Source organism: Carlito syrichta, unplaced genomic scaffold, assembly GCF_000164805.1.
Source record: "Carlito syrichta isolate Samal-C Ts95f unplaced genomic scaffold, Tarsius_syrichta-2.0.1 Scaffold179048, whole genome shotgun sequence".
NCBI lineage: Eukaryota > Metazoa > Chordata > Mammalia > Primates > Tarsiidae > Carlito > Carlito syrichta.
Window position 1 is genome coordinate 56,857 of NW_007123144.1, and position 20,643 is coordinate 77,499.

At 59.7% G+C, this 20,643-nt stretch overlaps 1 protein-coding gene across 1 annotated transcript in view; it reads right to left on the reverse strand.

The window, feature by feature from the left end:
- Positions 1-211: 211 nt before the first annotated feature.
- Positions 212-20,643, reverse strand: part of ITGA11 (integrin subunit alpha 11) — a 97,660-nt gene continuing 77,228 nt past the window's right edge. Inside the window, exons 17-31 of the mRNA XM_021709348.1 lie at positions 17,507-17,673; positions 16,057-16,199; positions 14,805-14,915; positions 12,271-12,356; positions 11,643-11,850; positions 11,343-11,441; positions 10,115-10,191; positions 8,350-8,439; positions 6,996-7,086; positions 5,806-5,919; positions 5,567-5,653; positions 1,867-1,977; positions 1,654-1,749; positions 674-787; positions 212-294 (exon numbers count right to left, since the gene is read on the reverse strand). Coding sequence (XP_021565023.1) covers positions 223-294; positions 674-787; positions 1,654-1,749; positions 1,867-1,977; positions 5,567-5,653; positions 5,806-5,919; positions 6,996-7,086; positions 8,350-8,439; positions 10,115-10,191; positions 11,343-11,441; positions 11,643-11,850; positions 12,271-12,356; positions 14,805-14,915; positions 16,057-16,199; positions 17,507-17,673 — 1,666 coding nt within the window. The 3' untranslated portion in view covers positions 212-222. The remainder of the gene's footprint in view (positions 295-673; positions 788-1,653; positions 1,750-1,866; positions 1,978-5,566; positions 5,654-5,805; positions 5,920-6,995; positions 7,087-8,349; positions 8,440-10,114; positions 10,192-11,342; positions 11,442-11,642; positions 11,851-12,270; positions 12,357-14,804; positions 14,916-16,056; positions 16,200-17,506; positions 17,674-20,643) is intronic.

Genomic DNA, 20,643 nt, shown 5'->3' on the forward strand with positions numbered 1-20,643 from the left:
CAGCAGGAGGTGAGGGGGCCTGGTCCAGAGGCCCTGGGGGTCTGTCGGGTGCCAGCCTCCCCGCCGGGTGGCTCCTCTTCACCAGGTGGGTTCCATTCCAGAGGGAGTGCCCCAGGGTGAGGTCAGGGGCAGGGCCGGCGTTCTTTCTGCTCCTGCGTGGGGGTCACGGCCAGGCCTGCATCCTGCCCGACAGTGTTGGCCATGGACGAAGCCTCCAGAGCCTCACTCCAGCACCTTGGGTGTGGGGGCCGCCCCAGGCTCTCGCCTGCGCTTGGCGCTTTTAAAGAAACCAAGCTGCGGGCCAAGGGAATGTCTCAGGTGTGGAGGTCAGGCATCCCCCCTCACAGGGTCTCCCTGTGCCCTGCCCCAGGGCTCCCCAGGCTGCAGCACAGGATGGGGCCATGGCAAGAGGTAGGAGGACCAGCCGGCCCCTGCGTTGCACTGTGGGGCTCCCTCACCTCTGTACACAAGAGGGTGAGATCAGGTTAGAGAGAGGGCAGGGCCTGGGCTGTGGCCCGCCGACAGCGGGGGCAATGCTACATGGTGGTGTGTACTTGTTGACCTCTCACTGGGTTCTCCTAGGACCCACTGGGGACTGGAGTCCCAGCCTGGTGCCCCCCAGACACTGACCAGCCTGCCTGCCAGGGCAGCCCTCCCAGCCGCAGAGCCTCACCTTCCACAGTGCCAGGACCAGCAGGGCCAGCAGCAGGAGGCCTCCCAGGGAGCTGCCCACGACCACCCAGATGGGGACCTGCCAGTCATCCTGCTTGGAGATCTCGAAGGTGATCTGTGGGAGAGCTGGGTCAGGCTGGGCCTTTCAAGTGCTGGATAGCTGCCGCGTGGGGGCGCTGGCACCCAGTGGGAGAGCTGCTGCCCTGCTCGGGTGCTGAGGACGGGTGGCATTGGCCCAGGAGGCCTAGGCTACCAGGGCCGCAAGGGGACCCTGGGGAGGTACTGGTGACCCTGCTTGTGCTGGCCTTCCCCCCAAACTGAGGCCTGGATGGCAGAGCCCTCGTATATCCTCTCTCCTCTCCCCCACTAGTCCTGGATGGCAGGGCCCCCATATGTCCTTTTTGTCCCTGAGGTCTGGACCCAGCTTTGCTCTCCAGTTCATCTGTTTCCCCTGGGGTCTAAGTCTAGGCCGCCCTCAGCCTCCACCCTACCACCCCTCTGCAGGCCCTCCCTCCTGGGACCACTCTCCGTGTGGCTGTTCGGCCCTGCCTGTCCAGCTCTGGGCATCTTCCTGGGGTCAGCTGGAGGTGACTTGCATGCCCAACAGCAATGTGCTGGTCCCAGGCTGGCCTTTGGAGATGTGGCCGGTGGGGGCCTCTGCATCCTACACCCAGCTGTTCCTGGGCCGGGCTTTTGTTTAAGGCCAATGCCTTGCAGTCCTGGGAGAGCCTCACCCCTTCCCAGCTGAGCGGAGCCAGCTCATCTGTGACCACCTGGTTTTGCCCAACTAAAGCGTCCCTGCACTGATGTATGGCACATCCTCCAGGACTCACACCACTCACACCCACTCCCCCCAGCTCTGCCCCATGCTTCCTATCTTGCTTCTGTCCCCTCCCTGGCTATAGCCTGCCTGACTCTGCCAGACACGTGGGCAATGGAGCCCCCCAGGAGAGGTGGACCTACCCAGGTCTCGGGGCTCACCTGGCGGCTGGGGTCCTCCTCGCGGAAGATGAAGGGGCTGTGGAACTGCCTCTGCAGGGCCGCATTGACTGTGATCTTCATGGACTTGAACTTGAGCTGTGCAACCGGAGGCCCTGTCAGAGGCTTGCCAGGCAGCCCTTTCCTGTCCCTGGAAACCTCATGGGAGGATCCCGAGAGCTGCCCTCCCCTCCCCCCCAGCTGGGCTCCACTTACCACCTTCAGCGACCTCAGCCATAGGCTGCCCAGCAGGTGGAAGTTGACCTCCTGGCCAGGGGACAGCCGCACACCACAGTGGATAGAGACCACGTCGGAGTTGCTGTGGTTCTAGAAGGGAAGGCGGGTCTCGGGCTAAGTGGCCGGGGGCAGCTGGGAGGTGGCTGACCTGGCTTGAGAACATGATGGGAGTGCGGCCACTGGAGAGACACCCTGTTGCACTGCCCAGCCCACAGGAGAGGCAGAGGGTGGGGACAAGGAGAGAGGTGGGTTGGGCGGCACATGGGCTGTGTCTGCTGGGGGAAGGTTGAAAGACAAATCTGAGGCCAAGGTGGGATGATCGCTTGAGGCCAGGAATTTGCGACTAACCCGGGCAACATAGCGAGATCCCATCTCTACAAAAAATAAAGAGATAAAGGTTAGTTGTGTGTGGTGGTACACACCTGTAGTCCAAACTGCTTGAGGAGGCTGAGGTGGAAGGATCGCTTGAGCCCAGTTCAAGGCTGCAGTGGGCTGTGATTGCACCACTGCACCCCAGCCTGGGTGACAGAGGGATACCCTGTCTCTAAATAAAACAAAGGATGCTCTATCTGTTGCTCTCTTGGAAGCTGTGCAGAATGACCAGGCTTGGTGTACTCCAGGGACAGAATCTGGTTCAACATTAGGAACAGAAATGTCATCACCACAAAACAGGTTAAAGGACAAAAGTCATGTGATCTCGGCACCAGATACTGAAAAGTACTGTAGGAACTTCTGTTCATGATAGAAACCCCAGGAGCTTCCTGAGTGTGATAAAGGGTGTGTATGAGGCTTCATAAAGTTCATGGAAAATGCATGTCATGAACAACCTATGCATGGATTCTGGAACTTCTCTGCACCAAAATTAGCCTGTGCCGACTTGGCATGACATGTTTGCGTGGGTCTTGTTCGAGTCACTGCAAGGATAAGACAGTAGTTTGCAGAGTCCCTATTGGGGTTACAGACGTCCTGTTGAAATTGATGCAAGGACAAACATCAAATGTATGGGTAGGCCTAGGTGGCAAATGGTGCCATCGCTGCTGCTTTACGATGAGTTTATGGAAAATTTAAGTTTTAAGGGAAGACGAGACATGCTGAGGAAGCTGTGGCGGCAGGCCAGCCACATCCAGTTGCAAGGAGAGAGTTGTCTTGCGGTTTCCAACAGCAGGAGCCACAGACAACACCACGGACGCCAGACTGCCTAGCACACATGATTCTCATGGAAAAACCAAAGTCGAGCAAACTTCCCATTCAGCCACAACCGCAGCACCCAGGTCAGAGTGGTGCTGTCGGCACACGTGAGCACGTGGGACCAGGGTCCCGAAGTGTCTCTTCAAGAACTGACTTAGGAGAGGACACGGCGTCACCAGCACCTGCCTGGAGACAATGCACAACCCAAGCAGAGGCTTCCATGCAGGACGTGCCAGCAGGAACAAAGAGAGGACTGGTGGGAGCAGAGGTCACCCAACAGTCACAGATGCTGAGGCCTCTCCTTGCTGACTCCTAGAGGGCCAGAGTGCTGACACCTGCTCGGTAAGATGTTTCCAGAAAGCCAAGGCCACGCTGCTCCTGCTCACTCCTCCACACTGGCACACTTACAAGCCCTTCCATGGGAAATCGCTGGGCGGCTGCCTGGCAGGGCTCATGTGACTCCTTTGACCTTTTTTTTTTTTTTGAGTCGGACACCCACTCTGCCGCCCAGGCTGGAGTGCAGGGGCATGCTCACGGCCACTGCAGCCTCAGCCTGCTGGGCTCAGGCGATCCTTCTGCCTCAGCATCCCAAGAAGCTGGAATTACAGGCATACACCACCATGCCTGGCTAATTTTTTTGATTTATTGTAGAGATGAGGTCTTGCCAAGTTGTCCAGGCTGGTCTTGAACCCTTGGGCTCAGGCAGTCCTCTCACCTCTGCCTCCCAAAGTGCTGGAATTATAGATGTGAGCCACCACACCCACCCAGCTATTTATTTATTTATTGTAGAGACAAGGTCTCACTATGTTGCCCAGGCTGGTCTCAAACTCCTGGGCTCAGGCAGTCCTCCTGCCTTGGCCTCCCAAAGTGCTGAGAATACAGGCATCAACTACCATGCCCAGCCTTGACTTTTTTATGTTTCCTGATCTTAACAGATCTTTAAGGGACACTCATTTTTCTTCAGTTAACAATGTAAAAAAGACAGCATTGGCATGGTTAACTCCTAGCCCCTCAGTCCTTTAGGGATGGACTAAGTGGCTGGTGTCGTTGCTTATGAAAACGTGTCTTGATCTTGAGGGAACTTATGTTGAAAAACACAGTTTATATATCTTTTAAAAGTTTATATTTTGGCCAGACTGGGTGGCTCAGCCTGTAATTCCAGCACTTTGGGAGGCCAAAGTGAGTGGATTGCCTGAGCCCGCGGGTTCAAGATCAGCCGGGGCAACTTGGCAAGACCTCGTCTCTACAATAAAGAAATCAAAAATTAGCTGGGCATGGTAGCACGTGCCTGTAGTTCTGGCTACTTGGAAGGCTGAGGCTGAAGGATTGCCAGAGTCCAACAGGTCAACACTGGGGTGGCCAGGAGTGTGCCACTGTACTGCAACCGGGGCAATGGAGTGAAACTCCAACTCAAAAAAAAAAGTTTATATTTTAATTCCATTTTCTGTGAATTCCTGAAATCCTCTTGAGTGTTTAACCAAAATTTAATAATATACTAAAGCTATCCTATTTAATAATAAAAACATTCCTTTAAGACCATGATGGAGACAATCCTGACTCTCTCCTCAGGTCTATTTTCATCTTTCTGGAGGTCTCAGCCAGAGTAATATGACAAGAAAAATGACTTACAAAGATTAAGTGGAAAAATGAATGTTGGTACAAAACCCAGACAAACCTTCAGGTAATTAGGACGTGTCAGGTTGAGGTTACTTGTGTTACTGCCTTGCTGCCACCCTGACATGAGCCAAACCCACATCTGTGGTCAACTACCCCACCCTAAAAGTGCTTTGTGGGAGGCACTTGTTTGGGAAAATAAAACTCAAACAGCTACGGTTTTGTCTGGGTAAAGAATAGTGAAAGCAGCTGGACATGGTGGTTCATGCCTGTATCCCAGCACTTTGGGAGGCAGAGGCAAGAGGACTGCTTGAGGCCAGGAGTTCTAGACCAGCCTGGGCTACATAGGGAGACCGTATCTCTACCAAAACAAACAAACAAACAAAATTCAAAAAAAGAACAGTGAAAGCACGCTAAGAAGTTGGTGTCCAGAAGCAGAAGTCACCTGAGGATATCCATGTGGGAACAAGTGGGTGTCCTGGAAGGGCCCTGGGATTGGGGTTGAGCTCCATCATCATCTGGCCCAGGTGCCAGTCCATTGCCCCATCCCTTTCTGCTGGCTGACCTGGCGCACTGCCACTGTGACCTGGCTTCCTGGGTGCTCACCCTGAGTGCCCATCTGTCCCAACTCCACAAGATGGGGTGGGCCCTTGTGGCAAGAAGCACCCTATCCGCATTCTGTTTGTCCTTGGAGGTGGGTCACATGTTGGTGCTCAGACGCACTCACTGGCCAGCTCTTGGGCCCGGGGGGATGTGACCCCGGCCTGGGCTCACCCCCACCCCACAGCCCTGGATGTGACACTCACCAGCCGTGGTAAGGGAGACATGATCCTGGCCCAGGCCTCACCCTTCCCACAGCCATGGACCCAACACTCACCAGCTGCGGGGCCCGACTCAAGTCCTCTTCCGCTGGCATGGGCCGGTACTCGGTGCTGTTCCCCCAGATGTTACAGGACGTGTTCACCTGCTCGAAGAACGCGCGCGCACACAAGCCTCACCCCTCATTCCGCAGGCGGTACCCAGCAGGGCTTCCCCTCCTCACTAGGAAGGGCCCGGCTGCCCTCGGGGACACCAGCATGTCTGTCTCCCAACCCCTCCCTCTTCCGCTCCTGGTACCTGGTCGGCACGGAAGTCCCCGAGTGTCAGTAGGCGACTGCCACCCCGTGTGGCAATGGGAACTGTGATCCTCAGCGTCACCCCGTGGACAGGGAACAGCCCCAGGTTCTGGATCTGCGCCCAGAGGGGAGGAGTCAGGGCACCACTAGGGCTGGTTGGGGGAGGTGGAGGAGAGGCTGACCGATTAGCCGGGCCCCCAGAGGCCATGTCCTGTGGAGGCCCCGAGGCTCTGCCAGGCCTGGCCGGGTACAGGTGGAAGTGCAAGGCGGCTCTAGAAGTGGGGAGTGGGGCTGGGGGTGGGGGTCTCTCCCATTCTCAGCTCCCTTGGTAGGAGAGTGCTGGGGGGTGGAGATGTGCACTCACTTGTGGAGGGACTGACTGGTAAGTGAAGAGGGCTGGGAACCACGTTTGCGGCAGGTCACGCTCCAGCCAGACATAGTGCAGGGGTAGCTGTGACTCCAGCCCCGGGCAGCCACCCTGCTGGGGCGTGGCCCTGCGGGTTTCTAGACCTCTCCAAGACAACCATGCAGGGCCGTGTCCGAAGCCCAGGTTCAGCCACCCGCCTGCCGTCTGGCAGCCAAGGGAGAGGCTGACAGACCCGCAGCTGGCCTGGGTAGGGTGACCCAAGGCCAGGGCAGGAGATGCAACTGGACTACCCCACACTCATTCTCCTCCTGCCTCAGTGGCAGAACCAAGACCAGGGCCATGTCCCCAGCCGCTCACTGCCCAATCAGGCCGGCCTGGGCAAGGTGGGGGAGCCACAGGTGTGGGGGCACACGCCACCGCCCCCTCCTTCCTGCTGCCTGGAACATGGACGCAGTGGTAGGAGCTGCAGCTGTCCAGGACCGTGAGGTGAACTGGAGGGCGCAGGCAGAAGACCGCCCTGGGTAATGCTGACGCCACCAACTCAGACATTTATGGGAGTCACCTTGGCGTGTGTCAACCACAGCTGTTTTTTACGTAGTTTGAGAATTCCAGGCAGTCACACCTAATCTTCCTTGATACATCACCCAGTTCAGTCATATTTGAGATGATGACCAATTGGCCCAGAGAGGGGAAGTGATTTGCCCGAAGTCGTACAGTGAGTGTGTGGCAGGGTTGAGGCTGGATTCTGGGTGTGAGGATGATCCCAGAGTGCCCCTCTCGCCCACCGCCACCGTGCTCTGCGCTCTGCCACCCTCCAGGCTTACCTTGAACACACAATGGAAGGGAGGTCCCAGGCCGGCGTATACCTCCGGGGAGCTGTTGGACTTGACCTCGTAGTGGGTGAGGCTGCTGGTCCTGCGGAGATGGGACAGGGCCGCCGCCAGTCATCAGTGCAGGCTGGAGAGGCTGTGGCGTGGGCCTGCCTCCCCAGGCCCCAACCAACGGGCTTTCTCTGTGTCCCCCAGGGTGATATGTTTTGAAGGATTCTGAGGGTCAGTGGGAGTAGCTGCTGCCTTCAGTGAATGGTGTCTGCCTGGGCCTGGGCGGGCCTGGGCTGTGAGTTCGGTTATTTCTCATCCTGCTCCAGCCTCTGCCCAGGGGCACGGCTTCTCAGGATGGCTGCCGTGGGGGGTCCTGGCTTGCTCTGTGTTGGCTGCCATGCCCTCACTCCTCATCTGCTGTGAGTGCTCAGAGGACAGAGCCTGTTCCCCCTGGGGGGGCTGGGAGCACTGGAGGGGGTGGGGGTGAGCCGCCAGCCCTGCAGGGAAATCTTTTCTCACTGACAGTGTTCAGAATTGCTGGTGCCGGCCTGGTGGCTCATGCCTGGAGTACCAGCTACTTAGGAGACTGAGGTGGGAGGATCACTCGAGGCACTTGAGGCCAGGTGTTCAAGACCAGCCTGGGCAACAAAGCGAGACCCCTTTTCTAAAAAAAAAAATAAATTAGCTGGGTGTGGTGCCTTGTGCCTGTAGTCTCAGCTACTCAGGAGGCTGAGGAGGGAGGATGGCTTGAGCCCGGGAGGTTGAGGCTGTGGTAAGCTATGACTGTACTGCTGCACTCTAGCTTGGGTGACAGAGTGAAAACCTATCTTTAAAAAATAAAAAATTTTAAAATAAAGAGTCATTAGCTGGGCGTGGTCGCGTGTGCCTGTAGTTCCAGCTACTTGGAAGGCTGAGGCGGACGGATCACCTGAGCCCAGCAGATTGAGGCTGCGGTGGCCAGGAGCATGCCACTGCCCTCCAGCCTGGGCGACAGAGTGAGACTCAAAAAAATAAAAAAATTAAAAAAATAAAAATAATAAATAAATAAAGAGTTGCTGATGTGAGGTTATGGTGAGTAGACTGACCTGCAGCAAGGCTTATTCCTGGCAGTAAATCCTCTACAGACCTGCACCCACCTGTCACCTGTGCTGGGGACCCTACGGTCCGCGGACCCCCTGCTGCCCCTGCTGTGAGGCCCGGGTAGGCCTGTCTCCTTTCTCCACCCGCGGGTGACCTACTGGGGACACACCTGGCTCCATTTCACACCCAGTGCCGGCCAGGCCTTGTCAGGGCTGTCACCCTCCCACCCCCACCCCTCCAGGGCATCTCTCCTTTCCTCCTGTGGAGCCTGGCCCACCTGGTGAAGAGGACATCGGCCTCATATTTGAGGTGGAAGTGCAGGAGGGCTGTGTTGTCATCCTTGGTGCTGTCTTGTTCGTCACTGTCACTGCAGGAGAGGCAGGGGGATGTCAGGACTGAGGCAGGAGTGCGGGCTTACAGGGCAGGAGCACTGGACAGGCCAGTGTGGGGAGGGGATGTCCCGGGAGGAAGGGGCCAGGAGCAGGGGAATGAGAACGGTGGCCTTGCTGCCTCCAGGGGCTGAGGTGGGCCTGGGAGGGCTTCAGGGGGGCTAGGCACCGACTGGGGGGAGGAGGCTTGCCGGCTACCTGTCTACCACGCACCAGTCCCATGCTCCTGCCGGCCTTGGGAGGGAGCTGATGTGGGCAAGGCCGTCTGGGGATGCTGGGCAGGCAGTGAGACATGGGCAGCTGCATGAGCGCCAAGGGAACACTGCTGCCGTGGGCTGGGTGGGGTGACACATAGAGCCCAGGGGTCTTGTCACACGTGCTCCCTCCCACGTGAGCACCGAGGGCACCTGGGCCAATGGTCACAGACAGAAACAAGCGGTTTTGGCCTGTTCCGCACGATGCGCTTGTGCTCTTGGAAGGGGGCCTTCTCAGCCTGTAATCCCAGCACTTTGGGTGGCCGAGGTGAGTGGATTGCCTGAGCCTGCAGGTTCGAGACCAGCCCGGGCAACTTGATGAGAACTTGTCTCTACAATAAATAAAAAATTAGCCAGGTGTGGTAGAGTGCACCTGTATTTCCAGCTACTTGGAAGACTGAGGCTGAAGGATTGCTGGAGCCCAGCAGGTTGATGCTGGGGTGGCCATGAAGGTGCCACTGCACTCCAGCCTGGGCTATGGAGTGAGACTCCAACTCAAAAAAAAAAAAGGAAAGAGGCCTCCCCAGGACAGGCACATCATTAGGGACCAGTACGCTGCCAGCCGGGGCCCTCCTGCACGTGATAGATCCCAGCCCTGCCGCCCTGCCTCCCTGGATGGGCTGTGCTTCCTGAGTGAGGAGGCGCAGGCGGCCTGGGGACCCGTTTTGGCTGGGGTGTCCAACAGAGACTTGTCTAACCAGCGCGTCTAACAAGCTGGATTTGAGCACTTGGTTGGTGTCCGGGCTGTGCCTGTGACCTCTGACCCCTGCATGCTGGGGCTCTGTGCTGGGCCTGTCTGTTTCTCCCCTAGGTGAGGCTCTGGGCTGTGCATAAGGGTCCAGGTGGAGGAATCTATCTCTCCTTCCCACACAGAGTGGCTCGTGGATGACTGCCGTGTGTTTGCGACTGACATGGATGACTCGCAGTGCCCGAGGCAGACAGGCAGACCACAGAGTGAGAAAAGGCCTATAAGGATGGAAAGCTCTCTGAGGCGAGAGGTGACCAGGGCAGGAAGAGTCCGCGGGTGTAGGACATTAGTGTTCACTGCGAGTTGTGCTATTTACATGCTGTGTGTCGGCAGAGAACTCACTCAGCCTCTCTGGGCCTCGCCTTCTCAGCTCGAATTTAGGGGATGGAGAAGAATCCTGTCTCTGCTGGCCCTCGGGGCCCCGTGAGGCCTGCGTGAAACCCCACGTGTGCAGTGCTTACACCTGCAGAGTTCAAGGCCTGTCCCACACGGTTCCCCCCAAAAGTCAGGGGGCGTTGCTATCTGTCATCTGAGGATAAGGGACTGGACTATGGGGGCAGCAGGTGGCCCCCACTGGGGACAGAGCTTGGCTGTGGGGTCCAGTGAGCTGATGGTGGCGGGGAGCCAGCTGGGTGCAGGCGTGGCCCTGACCTGCCGGCCGCGAGCTGGATCTCCAGATGGTGCAGGAAGACTGACTTGCTGAACTCAAAATCCAGCCGGAACGCCACCTGCAAGGAAGCAATGTGTGTCTGGGTGCCGTGGGGCCAGCCAGGGTGCCCTGTGCTCACTGGGGGCCAGGGTGGGAACAGCTGGGGAGGGAGCCCTCGGCGCCCAGATGGGCTGAGCTTGGGCTGCGGAGGGACACGGCCAAAGACAGCCTGGGGCTTCCGGGTGAGGACCCCTGCCTGCCCCTTGCCCAGCGAAAGGCGAATGGGGGGCAGCAGGGCCCAGACCCTTCCTGCAGGGCTCCTGGGAGGCGGCCTCATGCTGGAGGGGCATGGCCATCACGCACCATGGGTCAGGGCCAGGCTGGTGTGAGTGGCCTCCCCCCTCCCCCCTTGATAGCAGGGGGAGCCCTGGTGGGGGAGGTCCAGAGGCACCCGCCTCGCCCAGCAGCCCCACTCTGCTGCCCTGTCCCCCGCTCGGGTGACACACGACCCTCCTGGCCTCAGCCTGCCTGCGGCATGATGGGGCTCGCGCAGATCCTTATGCTGTCACTCCCGATCCTTGGGAGCCTCCCCAGAAGCCCTCAGGGCCCCCCATAGCCCACACTCCTGGGCTGTCAGTGCCCCAACCCCCAAACGGCACCCTCCAAAATGGCACCCTCGGCTGGCCTCTTGTGAGAGTCTTTCTGGGGAGCCCCGATTGCCCCCCTTCCGCAGACCCGCCCCAGGAACGTGCTGCCCTCTGGCTGGCTCCTGCGGCTCCTCACTCTGACCCCCATCCCAGCACCTGGGCCTCCCAGAGTGCCTCTCCTCTGCCAGAACCTTCTGGGACTGCCCACGGCCCGGGGCTGGGGACCAGGTGCCTGCGGCCCAGCATCTCCCCTCACACCCGACCCCGTCACACGGTCTCAGGTGTCACAAAATGGTCGCTCTGCCCCCACCCCCACACGGTGGAAGCTGGAAACCAGGTGAGGACAGGGACCATGGAGTAGCCAAGCAGGGGGATGCAGTGGGGGGGGGTGTAGGGGGGGTCTCAGAGTTGAGGACCTGGGTGCTTTCTCAGGTGGGGGGCTCTCTAGGTCAGTTGAATGTCATTTCAAGGGAGAAAAAGCAAATACATGTGAGGCCACCTCGGGCCCCACCCTCCTTTTTGTCTACCGGCGCCCCGCCTGGCCTCCCCGGCTCCCTCCTTCCCCTTCCCCTGCCCGCGCCACCTTGGCCCTGGCCCGGAAGAAGGGGTAGCTGACGTTGCAGACTTTTCGGTGAGGCCTCCTCTCCTCGCCCAAGCACTCGATGCTCCCATCCGAGTCCTCCTGGGGATGCCACAGCACAGTCAGGGGGGTGGAGACCAGCCTGAGGTCTCCCTGCCCAGCCTCTCCCGGATCCACCCACCCCGACGCCCACGGAGGCCTGGAGTGCAGCCCCCACCTCAGCCCTGGCCGATGAGGGAGCCCCTTGGAGAGAAGGGAAGCCGCAGCTTGAGTCCCAGCATCTGGCCCGGACCACGCCCTCACCTTCTGGATGAGGCTGGCGAGCTGCAGGTTGACTGACTGTGAGATGTTGAGGACCGCCCCGTAGGCGTTCTCGCCCCTGTTCTCCAGCAGGGCCTCCACCGCCACCCGCCGGCGTGTGCTCTCCACGATGAAGACGGTGGCGTCGAAGGACAGCGCGAAGGCAGAGCAGCCCTGCGCCGGCCTCCTCAGCACCCGCTGGCAGTACTCCCTGCAGAGACGCGGGTCAGCGGGGTGGACACAGCCGGAGCCCAGGGCTGGGGGAGGGGGGGCCCCGGAATCAGCCGCCTCTGCTGCGGGAGCAGCCACGGAGGAGGGGGCACTGGCCAGCAGGGCGGACAGAGCTCGCCCTTCATAGGCCATGGCCTGCCCGCGCCCCAGGCCTTCCGCCATGCAGGCTGGCCTTCCTGTGGACCCAGGGCTCTTCTTGACCTCACTACTCAGGTAGTGCCACTGCATGGCTCATGTTTCCCTTTTGGCCATGGCCACCAGGAGGCTCAGAGCTAAATAGAGGAGACTGGAAACTGGGTAAGGACGAGGACCGTGGAATGTCCAAGAGGGGGGAGGTGGTGGAGGAGGAAGCGGTTGGGGGATCCCAGGGTCGGCCAGGGCGGAGAAGGGGCCGACTCACATGGCGGTGGGCAGGTCACTCCGGGCATCCAGCACGAGGTCGGGGACACAGTGCTCATCCTCGCTGCAGCCATTCCAGAAGGGCACCTGGAGAGGGAGAGCTGGGTAGGCACTGAACGGGGCCCTTGCCCCAGGCACATGGCCTCACCCGCCACGCCAGACATGCGCCCTCCATTCTCAGACCCCCCGGATCTGAGCTAAGCTGGCTGCACAGGTCCCCCCACTCGCCCGGCAGAGCAGCTCTGAGCTGAGTGGCAGGGCAGAAGGCTGTTCAAGAGGAAGGATGAACCTGTGCAAAGGCCCTGGGGCAGTCGTGGCAGGGTGAGTTGGGAGATGACAGGCAGCTCAGTGCTATAAGACTCTGGGTAGAGGAGAGGAGAGGGCAGGGCCAGGTTTATGGGGACTTGGGGTCATGCCTTATGGCTGACAGGAGTCATCGCTGCTCTAGGTGGGCGTGCCCTTCCTGACCTCTGTGCTGAGGGGGGCCCCCGGCTGCTGTGGGAGAATGGATGGGAAAGGTCGAGGCCAGAGGCAGGGAGGCCCCTGGAGGAGGCTGCCACAACATCCAGGCACGAGAGGGTGCCAGAGTCAGCACTGGCGGGTAAGGCGGGGACACAGTCGCGACCTCAGAGGTGTGATCAGGAGTGCCTGGTGGTCGTCAGGGCTGAGGGAGGATGGGCCTGGGGTGCTGGCCGGGGCTCTGTGTCAGGTGTCTGGAAGGACAGTCAGGCCGAGGAGTCCAGGAGTGCCCGTGGCCCATCGTGACCATCCCCGGCCCACCCAGGGGAGCTCAGCAGACAACTGGACTTTGGGGCCTGAAGCCGAGGGGCAGGGGCTGTCACCACCAAGAACCCAGCTCAGACGGGGCGGGGGGCAGGAACCGGTGCCACAGAGTCACGTGCATCCGAATCCTCCACTTTTCCTGGAAGACAACCTGCCCTCGCCCAGGGATGCCTGGGAAAGAGATACAGCTGGGGATGGACTTCCTGTGTCCCCATGCCCCAGGCCAAGGCGCATCCTGGGGAGTCCAAGTCTCCGCGGATTCACCCTGCCTGCCACACAGGGAAGGCGTGTGAGGACGACACAACAGATGTGACGATCCTGGGGAAGTGTTTGCCTGGCTGACCAAACGCAGTCCCTTCCTGATAAACAGCCCACGCTCTGCACTCTGGCCACGGGCTGCTCCCCAGAAACTGGACATTTGGGACGAGGGTGGGCCGGGCATGTGGTAGGGGTGGGAAGATGAGGACATGTCTAGCTTGCTGGCCAGAAATCTAGATGGACATGTGTCCTGGAGACAGCCACACAGTCCCCCCTGCGATGCCCGGTGTCCAGCAGCTTCCAGCCTGCCAGCCCAGATTCCGCCTCGGTAACATGCCGGCGTCTGGGAGTCACACCCATTCTCCCATCTCTGCACGTCTGAGTCCTGCCTGTCCTTCCAAATCCAGCTTAAAGGTGCCTCCTCCAGGAAGGCTTCTGCCCTGACACCTGATTCTCGACTCCATCCCTCTCGCCTGGCCGGTGGCCTCAGGCCTGTCATGGAGTCACCAGGTCACGGGGTGGGGGCGGGGGTGGTCGCCCTGCACATCGACCTATGCTGTGGAGTGAGCAACATGGACCCAGTGACTGTTGTGGAGACAGCAGTGTGCCCAGTCTGCCTCCTGCTCCCTAGAGGGGACCTGCCTTGCTGGTCCAGAGACAAGGCTGTGGGAGGTGGAGGCCTGGGGAAGGACGGGGCTTGGTCTGGGGAGGGGATGGGAGGCTGTGGGGGCATGGGCATGGGCGCATGGGTCAGAGGCATTGCTGTGGACACGCCGTCCTTTCACAGGGCTGGGACCCGGGGTTTCTGAGATCGTGTGCTGGGTGGCTCCTATCCCTCCCCAGACACAGCCCTGTGATGCACCCAGGGCTGTGTCAAGGGCGCTGTGGTGTGGCTGAAGGTGCTTCTTGCCCTTAAGGTCAGGTGTGAGCTCCTCCTGCTTACAGACACTGGCCATCGCCCACCACTTTCCGAGAACAAGTTTTCTAGACTGGCAGCAGCAGAGAGCCTGAGTGTTGGACACCAGCTCTCCCGATGTCCCCAGAGCCAGGAAGAAAAGATGCAGCTGAGGGGTGCTGCAGCCCATCAAGAGCCAGAAAAGCTTCTTTCTGGAATACTCAGGAGCCGTGCAGATCAGTTAGTCATTCAACAAGCAGACGGCCAGGCTCTAAGCGGCTGAGCCACTCTCTGGCCTTGAGTGTCCTGATGTAAAGGAGGGAGTGGGTGACTGGGACCTCAGGCCCTCTCTGGGAGTCCTCTCTCTCCCAGCACCACTCAGTGCTCCCCTGCACTGGGATGTGGGGACCTGGAATAGGAGAAGACCTGGCCCTCACCCTTGGGAGCTGTGAATCTGGGGAGGGAGAGCCATGCTGCAGGCTTGCAGGGACCGGGGGACGTGAGGCAGGATTCCTCGGTCCCAGCATGCTCCGCTCTGGGCTTGGGGAGGTGATGGTGTGGGTGGGCACCGGGCACCCGCCCTGCCTGCCAGGACATACCGAGACCCTGAGGGCGGTGGGCCAGTCATCGTCCAGCGTGGGGCCATGCTCGGGGTCCTCCAGGACGTACTCCACTGAGAAGGCTACTGGTTTCACATAGTCAGCAGTGTCCTGGGGGGATGGGGCAGGGGTGACAGGGGGAAGCTACTTTCCGGGCCAGCCCCACGATGCCAAGAGAGACTTCTGTCACCCTGAGCAGGTGGGCAGTTCCCTGTTGCCCGGGATGTGTCCGAGGGTGGCCAGGGATCCTAGGGCAGTAAGGGCAAGGAGTGGCCATGGGGACTCACCTCAGGCCAGTCCACGGTGGCAGCTCCATGGACTCCCATCATCCAATGCCTCAACTCAGAGCCTGGCGGCCCCGCCTCAAGCCACCCTCTGCTCTGGCCAGTCACTACCACAGCCCATGAGTCATTCTCACCACCTGACCATGCCTCAGTCTCCCCACCCAAGCAGGGGACAGGCTGCAGGCACCATGACCAGGGCTTGGTCATGAAGCACTGATGCTTGGATACTCATGACCAGGACTGGCGCTCGGTGTGGATGAGGGTGTGCTGAGTGGCCTGAGCCCCACAGCCAGCCCTCCTGTGGCAGACAGCTCTCACACCTGAGCTTCCATTTCATCCCTGGGTCACTAGGACATGATGCTGCCCACGCCATCTCGGCCTCAGTGGATCCAAGCATTTCCACCAAGTCCTGGGAGGAGGATGCCCTCACCCATCAGAGGGGCCTTAACAGGCACAGGGACATCTCACGGCTGCCCTGCCCTCTGCCCTCTGCCCTCTAGCCACCAAGCAAACCCCCCTCCACCCCAGCTCCCCAGTCCAGAGCTGCACCAACTGGGGTTGGTGTTTCTGGATGGAGGAAGCACCCCCTCCTCTGCCTTAGCTGAAAACGGGGCACCAGGTGCTGCCCAGCCAGGGACCCCATGGCCACGCCCCTGCCAGGTTGGTCCTGTCTGCCTCCCAGCATGTCTGTCATTGCCCACCTCACCGGATGCCCACCTGTCCCTCCCCGTGGGCCCTGCCCACATCTCCTGAGACCTCTGAACCCACCCCCTCCTGTGGCGACTGAGGGCAGGGATGCTGGACTCTGGCAGGAGGGTCGGGGTGGAAGGCAGGGTGTCCGGGGGCCTCTTCTCTGGGCCTGATGTGGGATCAGGGGTGGCCATGTATGGAACACAGACCCCGGGGACACCGTGGGGCTCTCCCCTCCCCACACGGGGAGCTGCCCCCTCCCGGGAGGCCAGGCTCACCAGGACGTGGAAGTTGATCTGCTCACAGTGCTCCTGGCCGGAGGACAGCAGGACGGCTCTGTTGGTGAACCGGTCCCCGCCCTCATCCAGGTAGGCCCGCGGTGCATACCGCCGCTCGTCCATGGTGGCATTGTACCTGATGCCTGCAGCAGGAGAGGGCAGATCGCAGGTGGGGCCACATCCCCAAGATGGCCTGCCGCCTCCAGGAAGCCCCCAGGCTGGCCAGGGAAGAGCTGCTCCTCCCTCTCCCAAGACCCAGGGGGAGTGGGAAACTCCTACATGGAGAGCAGGGGAGGGTGATCAAGAAAGGAGGGAGCCTAAAGAGGAGGGGGCAGGGGGAGGAGAGAATTTCTGGAAGACACGGGGGTGGGGAAGGAACGCTGCAGAAGAGGAGAGGAGACAGGATGCTGGGACAGGATGGGGGACAAGAGGACGGGACAGATGAGGGGACAAGATGGGGGACAGAAGAGGGGACAGGATAAGGGATAGGACAGGGAAACAGACAAGGGAACAGATGAGGGAACAGGATGGGGGCAGATGAGGGTCACGACAGGGGGCAGGTGAGGGATCGTGGCTGGGGACAGGACTGTGGGACAGCATGGGGAGACAGATGGGGGGCCAGGGCATTGCCCATGGCATCAGCACCTCTCCGAAACCCCTCACCCCTGTCTCTCCCTGGCCCGGGTACCACCGCAGCCCCTGCCAGCTCTCACCCTGGAGAATGGCCAGCCCCTCCTCGGCTCTGCAAGCCTCTGCCTCTGTCTGGGGTTGAGGCCTGAAGCCCCCTCCCCTCAGTGAGGATGATCCTAGCTAGTTCCCGGAGAGGTCCAGCCCCTGCTCCTCACGCGCCAGCCTCAGGGCGGCCCAGGGAGGAGGGCACAGCCTCAGGCCCCCTGTCCTGTCTTCCCTGACCCTTGGCTGAGACGCCCCCTGCAGTCGCTATTTCCTGTACAGCTCAGTCAGGCTGGGAGCCGTGGTCATCACCTCCTGGGCCTGGTTGTCACAGGCAGGTGTCTGACCCCAGCCTTCATAGAAGTGACAGACCCTCAGAGGGACACTGGCTGCCACATGCATGCCTGCTCCTGGAGCTCCTGCCCCCAGGCCTCCCTGGCCGGGCCTCCTGGCCTCCACCCCACTTCTGGGCTCCCGGGTCTGACCCTCCTCCTGCATCCAGGTGGACTTTGGAGCTCCGGCCCCCCAAACTGCTCCTTGGCCCTCCATCACATTCCCAGCCAGGCTCTGTACCAGCCTGGTCCCTTCCCCATCCCACTCTGGCTGGTCACCCCCTTGCTGCCATCCTCGCCTTGCACGGTCCCCTGTGCCCCTGGGAACAAGGACATTGAGTGGGACCCAGCCATCATCAAGGTGGCTTGAGGGCAGCTGAGCACTTGGCGCCCAGGTTTGGACACAAAGTCCAGGGACAGGAGGGGTGGGGGTGGGGCCTGGTTACCGACAGTTGCCGTCTGGAAGTGGGGGGCCAGGAAGACTGGCGAGAAGCACAGGAAGGCTGCCAGGCAGGTGGCGTCCCTGCCGCCACGCCTGCAGTCCCGGTGGAAGACGTTGATCCTGGGCGGCTCGAAGCGAAGGCTGGCATGGACCCGCACTACGGGCCGGGACCTGCGGTTGGGGCCAGCACGGGGGAGTGAGCGTGGGAGAGGGTGGATCAGGATGCAAGACCACCCTGGAGGGTGGGGTTGGGGCAGAAGGGGCTCCTGTCATCACAGGACAAGCCAGAGCGCAGGGGGAGGACCGGGAGAAGATCTTGCAGCTTGGAGGCTGCCTTCCTCACCCTCTTGGGCCTGCTAGCCCGAGACTATCTGACTTCCTTACCCTCCTCACCTCTGTGCCAGTGGCCCCAGCCCTGGGTGACCTCAGAGCCACTGAAGAGTTCTGAGAAATCCTGCCCTGGCTGTAGGTTAGAACCATCTAAGAGCTCTCAGAAATGCTGTTCTGCCTGCTGGATGTGGTGGCTCACGCCTGTAATCCCAGTGCTTTGGGATTCTGAGGTGGGAGGATCATTAGCGGCCAGGAGCTCAAGATCGGCCTGGCCAACATAGTGAGACCCTGTCTTCATTAAAAGAAAAAAAAAGTCAGGTGTGGTGGCTCATGCCTGTAATCCCAGCACTTTGAGAGGTGGAAGCAAGAGTCCAGGAGTTCAAGACCATCCTGGACAACCTGACAAGACCTCGTCTCTACAATAAATCAAAAAACTAGCTGGGCATGGGGGTGCACACCTGCAGTTCCAGCTACTTGGGAGGCAGAGGCGGAAGGATCACCTAAGCCCAGCAGGTTGAGACTGTGAAGGCCGTGAGCATGCCACTGCACTCCAGCCTGGGCGACAGAGTGAGACCCCTGACTCCAAAAAAAAAAAATCCCACGGCCTCTGCTGTCCCTCAGGCAGGGAAGTCAGCACCAATGTGAGCCTGCTCCCAGCCGTGTCCCTCAAGTCCCCCCACACTGGCACAGCCCCTGGGATTGTGCTGAGACACAGGCCCTGATGGGATGTGCTGGTGAGGGTCCCGCAGCTGCGGGCCCTCCGGTGGTGCTGCCGCCATGGGTGCTGTGGAGCTGGGCATGAGGGCTCGGGGTACAGTGCACAGCCAGGGCCCCCTGCAGGGTGCCACCCACCCAGCCACTCATCTGCAGGCAGGGGACACAGACTTTCCCTCATGGCGGTCTAAGTCATACACAGTCAGGAAAGGCACCACTTGTCTCTTCCAACCATGAAGTTATAGAAAGAGAGACAGGAGCCGTGTTCCCTGGACATGTCATTTCTCCATGTGAATGTCAGTGTGAGGGCGGGGCGCCCTGTGCTGTGGGTGAACAGTGGATTTGATCCTGGCTCCCTTGTCCCTCCCTGGCCCCAGGCAGGTCACATGACCTCTCCAATGGGGGTTGTGAGGATTGAAGGAGGCATGAGAAGCCCTGACTGGGCAGAGCGCTGTATCAACACGCCAGGCCACACCCAACGTCCTCCGCTGTGGTTGTCCGCTGGAATGTTCTGGGAGCTTTAAGCCTCACTGTGGCCCAGCTCTCCCACCAAATTCTGTTTCGGTGGGTCTAGGCAAAGCCCAGGTAAAAGCACTTGGGGTTGTCCTTGCGGGTTGAGAACAAGGGTTTGCTATAAAGCCCCCAGAGGCCTGGCCTACATGGGTAGCACGTGGGTCTCAACTCTGAAGCTCGAGCCTGTGGGAACCCTTCCTTGCAACCCGATTCTCTGGGGGTAAGTGTACAGCTGTTTCTTGTTTCCCATCCAGAAGTTCGTGCCACCTGACAGGCCTGCTTGGCTCTGTCTACCCCAGCCCTGGTCCTGCCTGGTTTTCTTAGCTGGAACGAAAGTAGTAAGGAAATTCCCAGGCCACTTGAGCCCAGGCTGCCACTGCCACTGCTACCAAAGACCTAAAGGTCTGCAGAAACACTGGCTTCCCGGGGCTGCCTGGAGGACCGGGGACCCCCAGGAGTGTGGGACTATGAACGCTTGGGCCATGGCAAGCGGGGAACGTGAAGGAGCCACATGAAGTCTGCAGCTCTCCTTTGGCCCTTATGACAGACAAGAGGTGTGGAAGTGCCAGGCAAAGGCTGCGTGCTGGGGAGGCGGCTGGCTGGGGTCTGCCCCCTTTGCCCCAGCTCCTGGAGTTGTGAACCCCTTGCCCAAAGCATCCAACACCAGCTTTCGCCTCAGCCCTCTCTAAGAATTGCATGAAGATATGTCCCCGTGGGATTGCATCTCCCTGCGGACTGGCATGATCTTGTTCATTCTCTCTGTGAAGTCGGATTTCTGTTGAACTATTTTTAAAGTTGTATGAAAAATATGGCTGCACTTATATAAAACTGTAAGCAGGTGGGGAGGCTGGCAGGAAGTGTGCCAAAACATAGACAGTGGCAACCGTGGACGCTGAGTGAGTTTTTCTATTTCACAGATTTTCCTATTTTTTTTTTTTAGAGATGGGGGTCTCACTCTGACTTGCTGTGCTATGTGTGTGGGGGTGCCACCGTACCTTCACATATATTTGAACTCTACTGTAATAAAAAGTTGAAAACATATATAATGTTGTTGTTTTTTGAGACAGGGTCTTGCTCTGTGTCCCGGGCTAGAGTGCAGTGGCATGATTACAGCTCACTGCAGCCTCAACCTCCTGGGCTCAGCCATCCTCCCATCTCAGCCTCCCAAGTAGCTGGGACTACAGGTGCATACTACCACACGCAGCTGTTTAAAAATTTTTTATAGAGATAGGGTCTCACTATATTGCCCAGGCTGGCCTGGAACTCCTGGCCTCAAGCAATCCTCTCACCTCGGCCTCCAGAGTAGCTGGGACTACAGGTGCATGCCACCACACCTAGCTATTTTAACAAATTTTTTTGGTAGAGAAGTGGTCTCACTATGTTGCCCAGGTTGGCCTCAAGTGATCCTCTCTCCTCAGCCTCCCAAGGTGCTGGATTTAAGACATGAACCGAGCCAGGCTCGGTGGCTCAACCTGTAATCCCGCATCTTTGGGAGGCTGAGGTGAGTGGATTGCCTGAGCCCGGGGGTTCGAGACCCTCCTGGGCAACTTGGCAAGACCTCATCTCTACAATAAATCAAAAAAT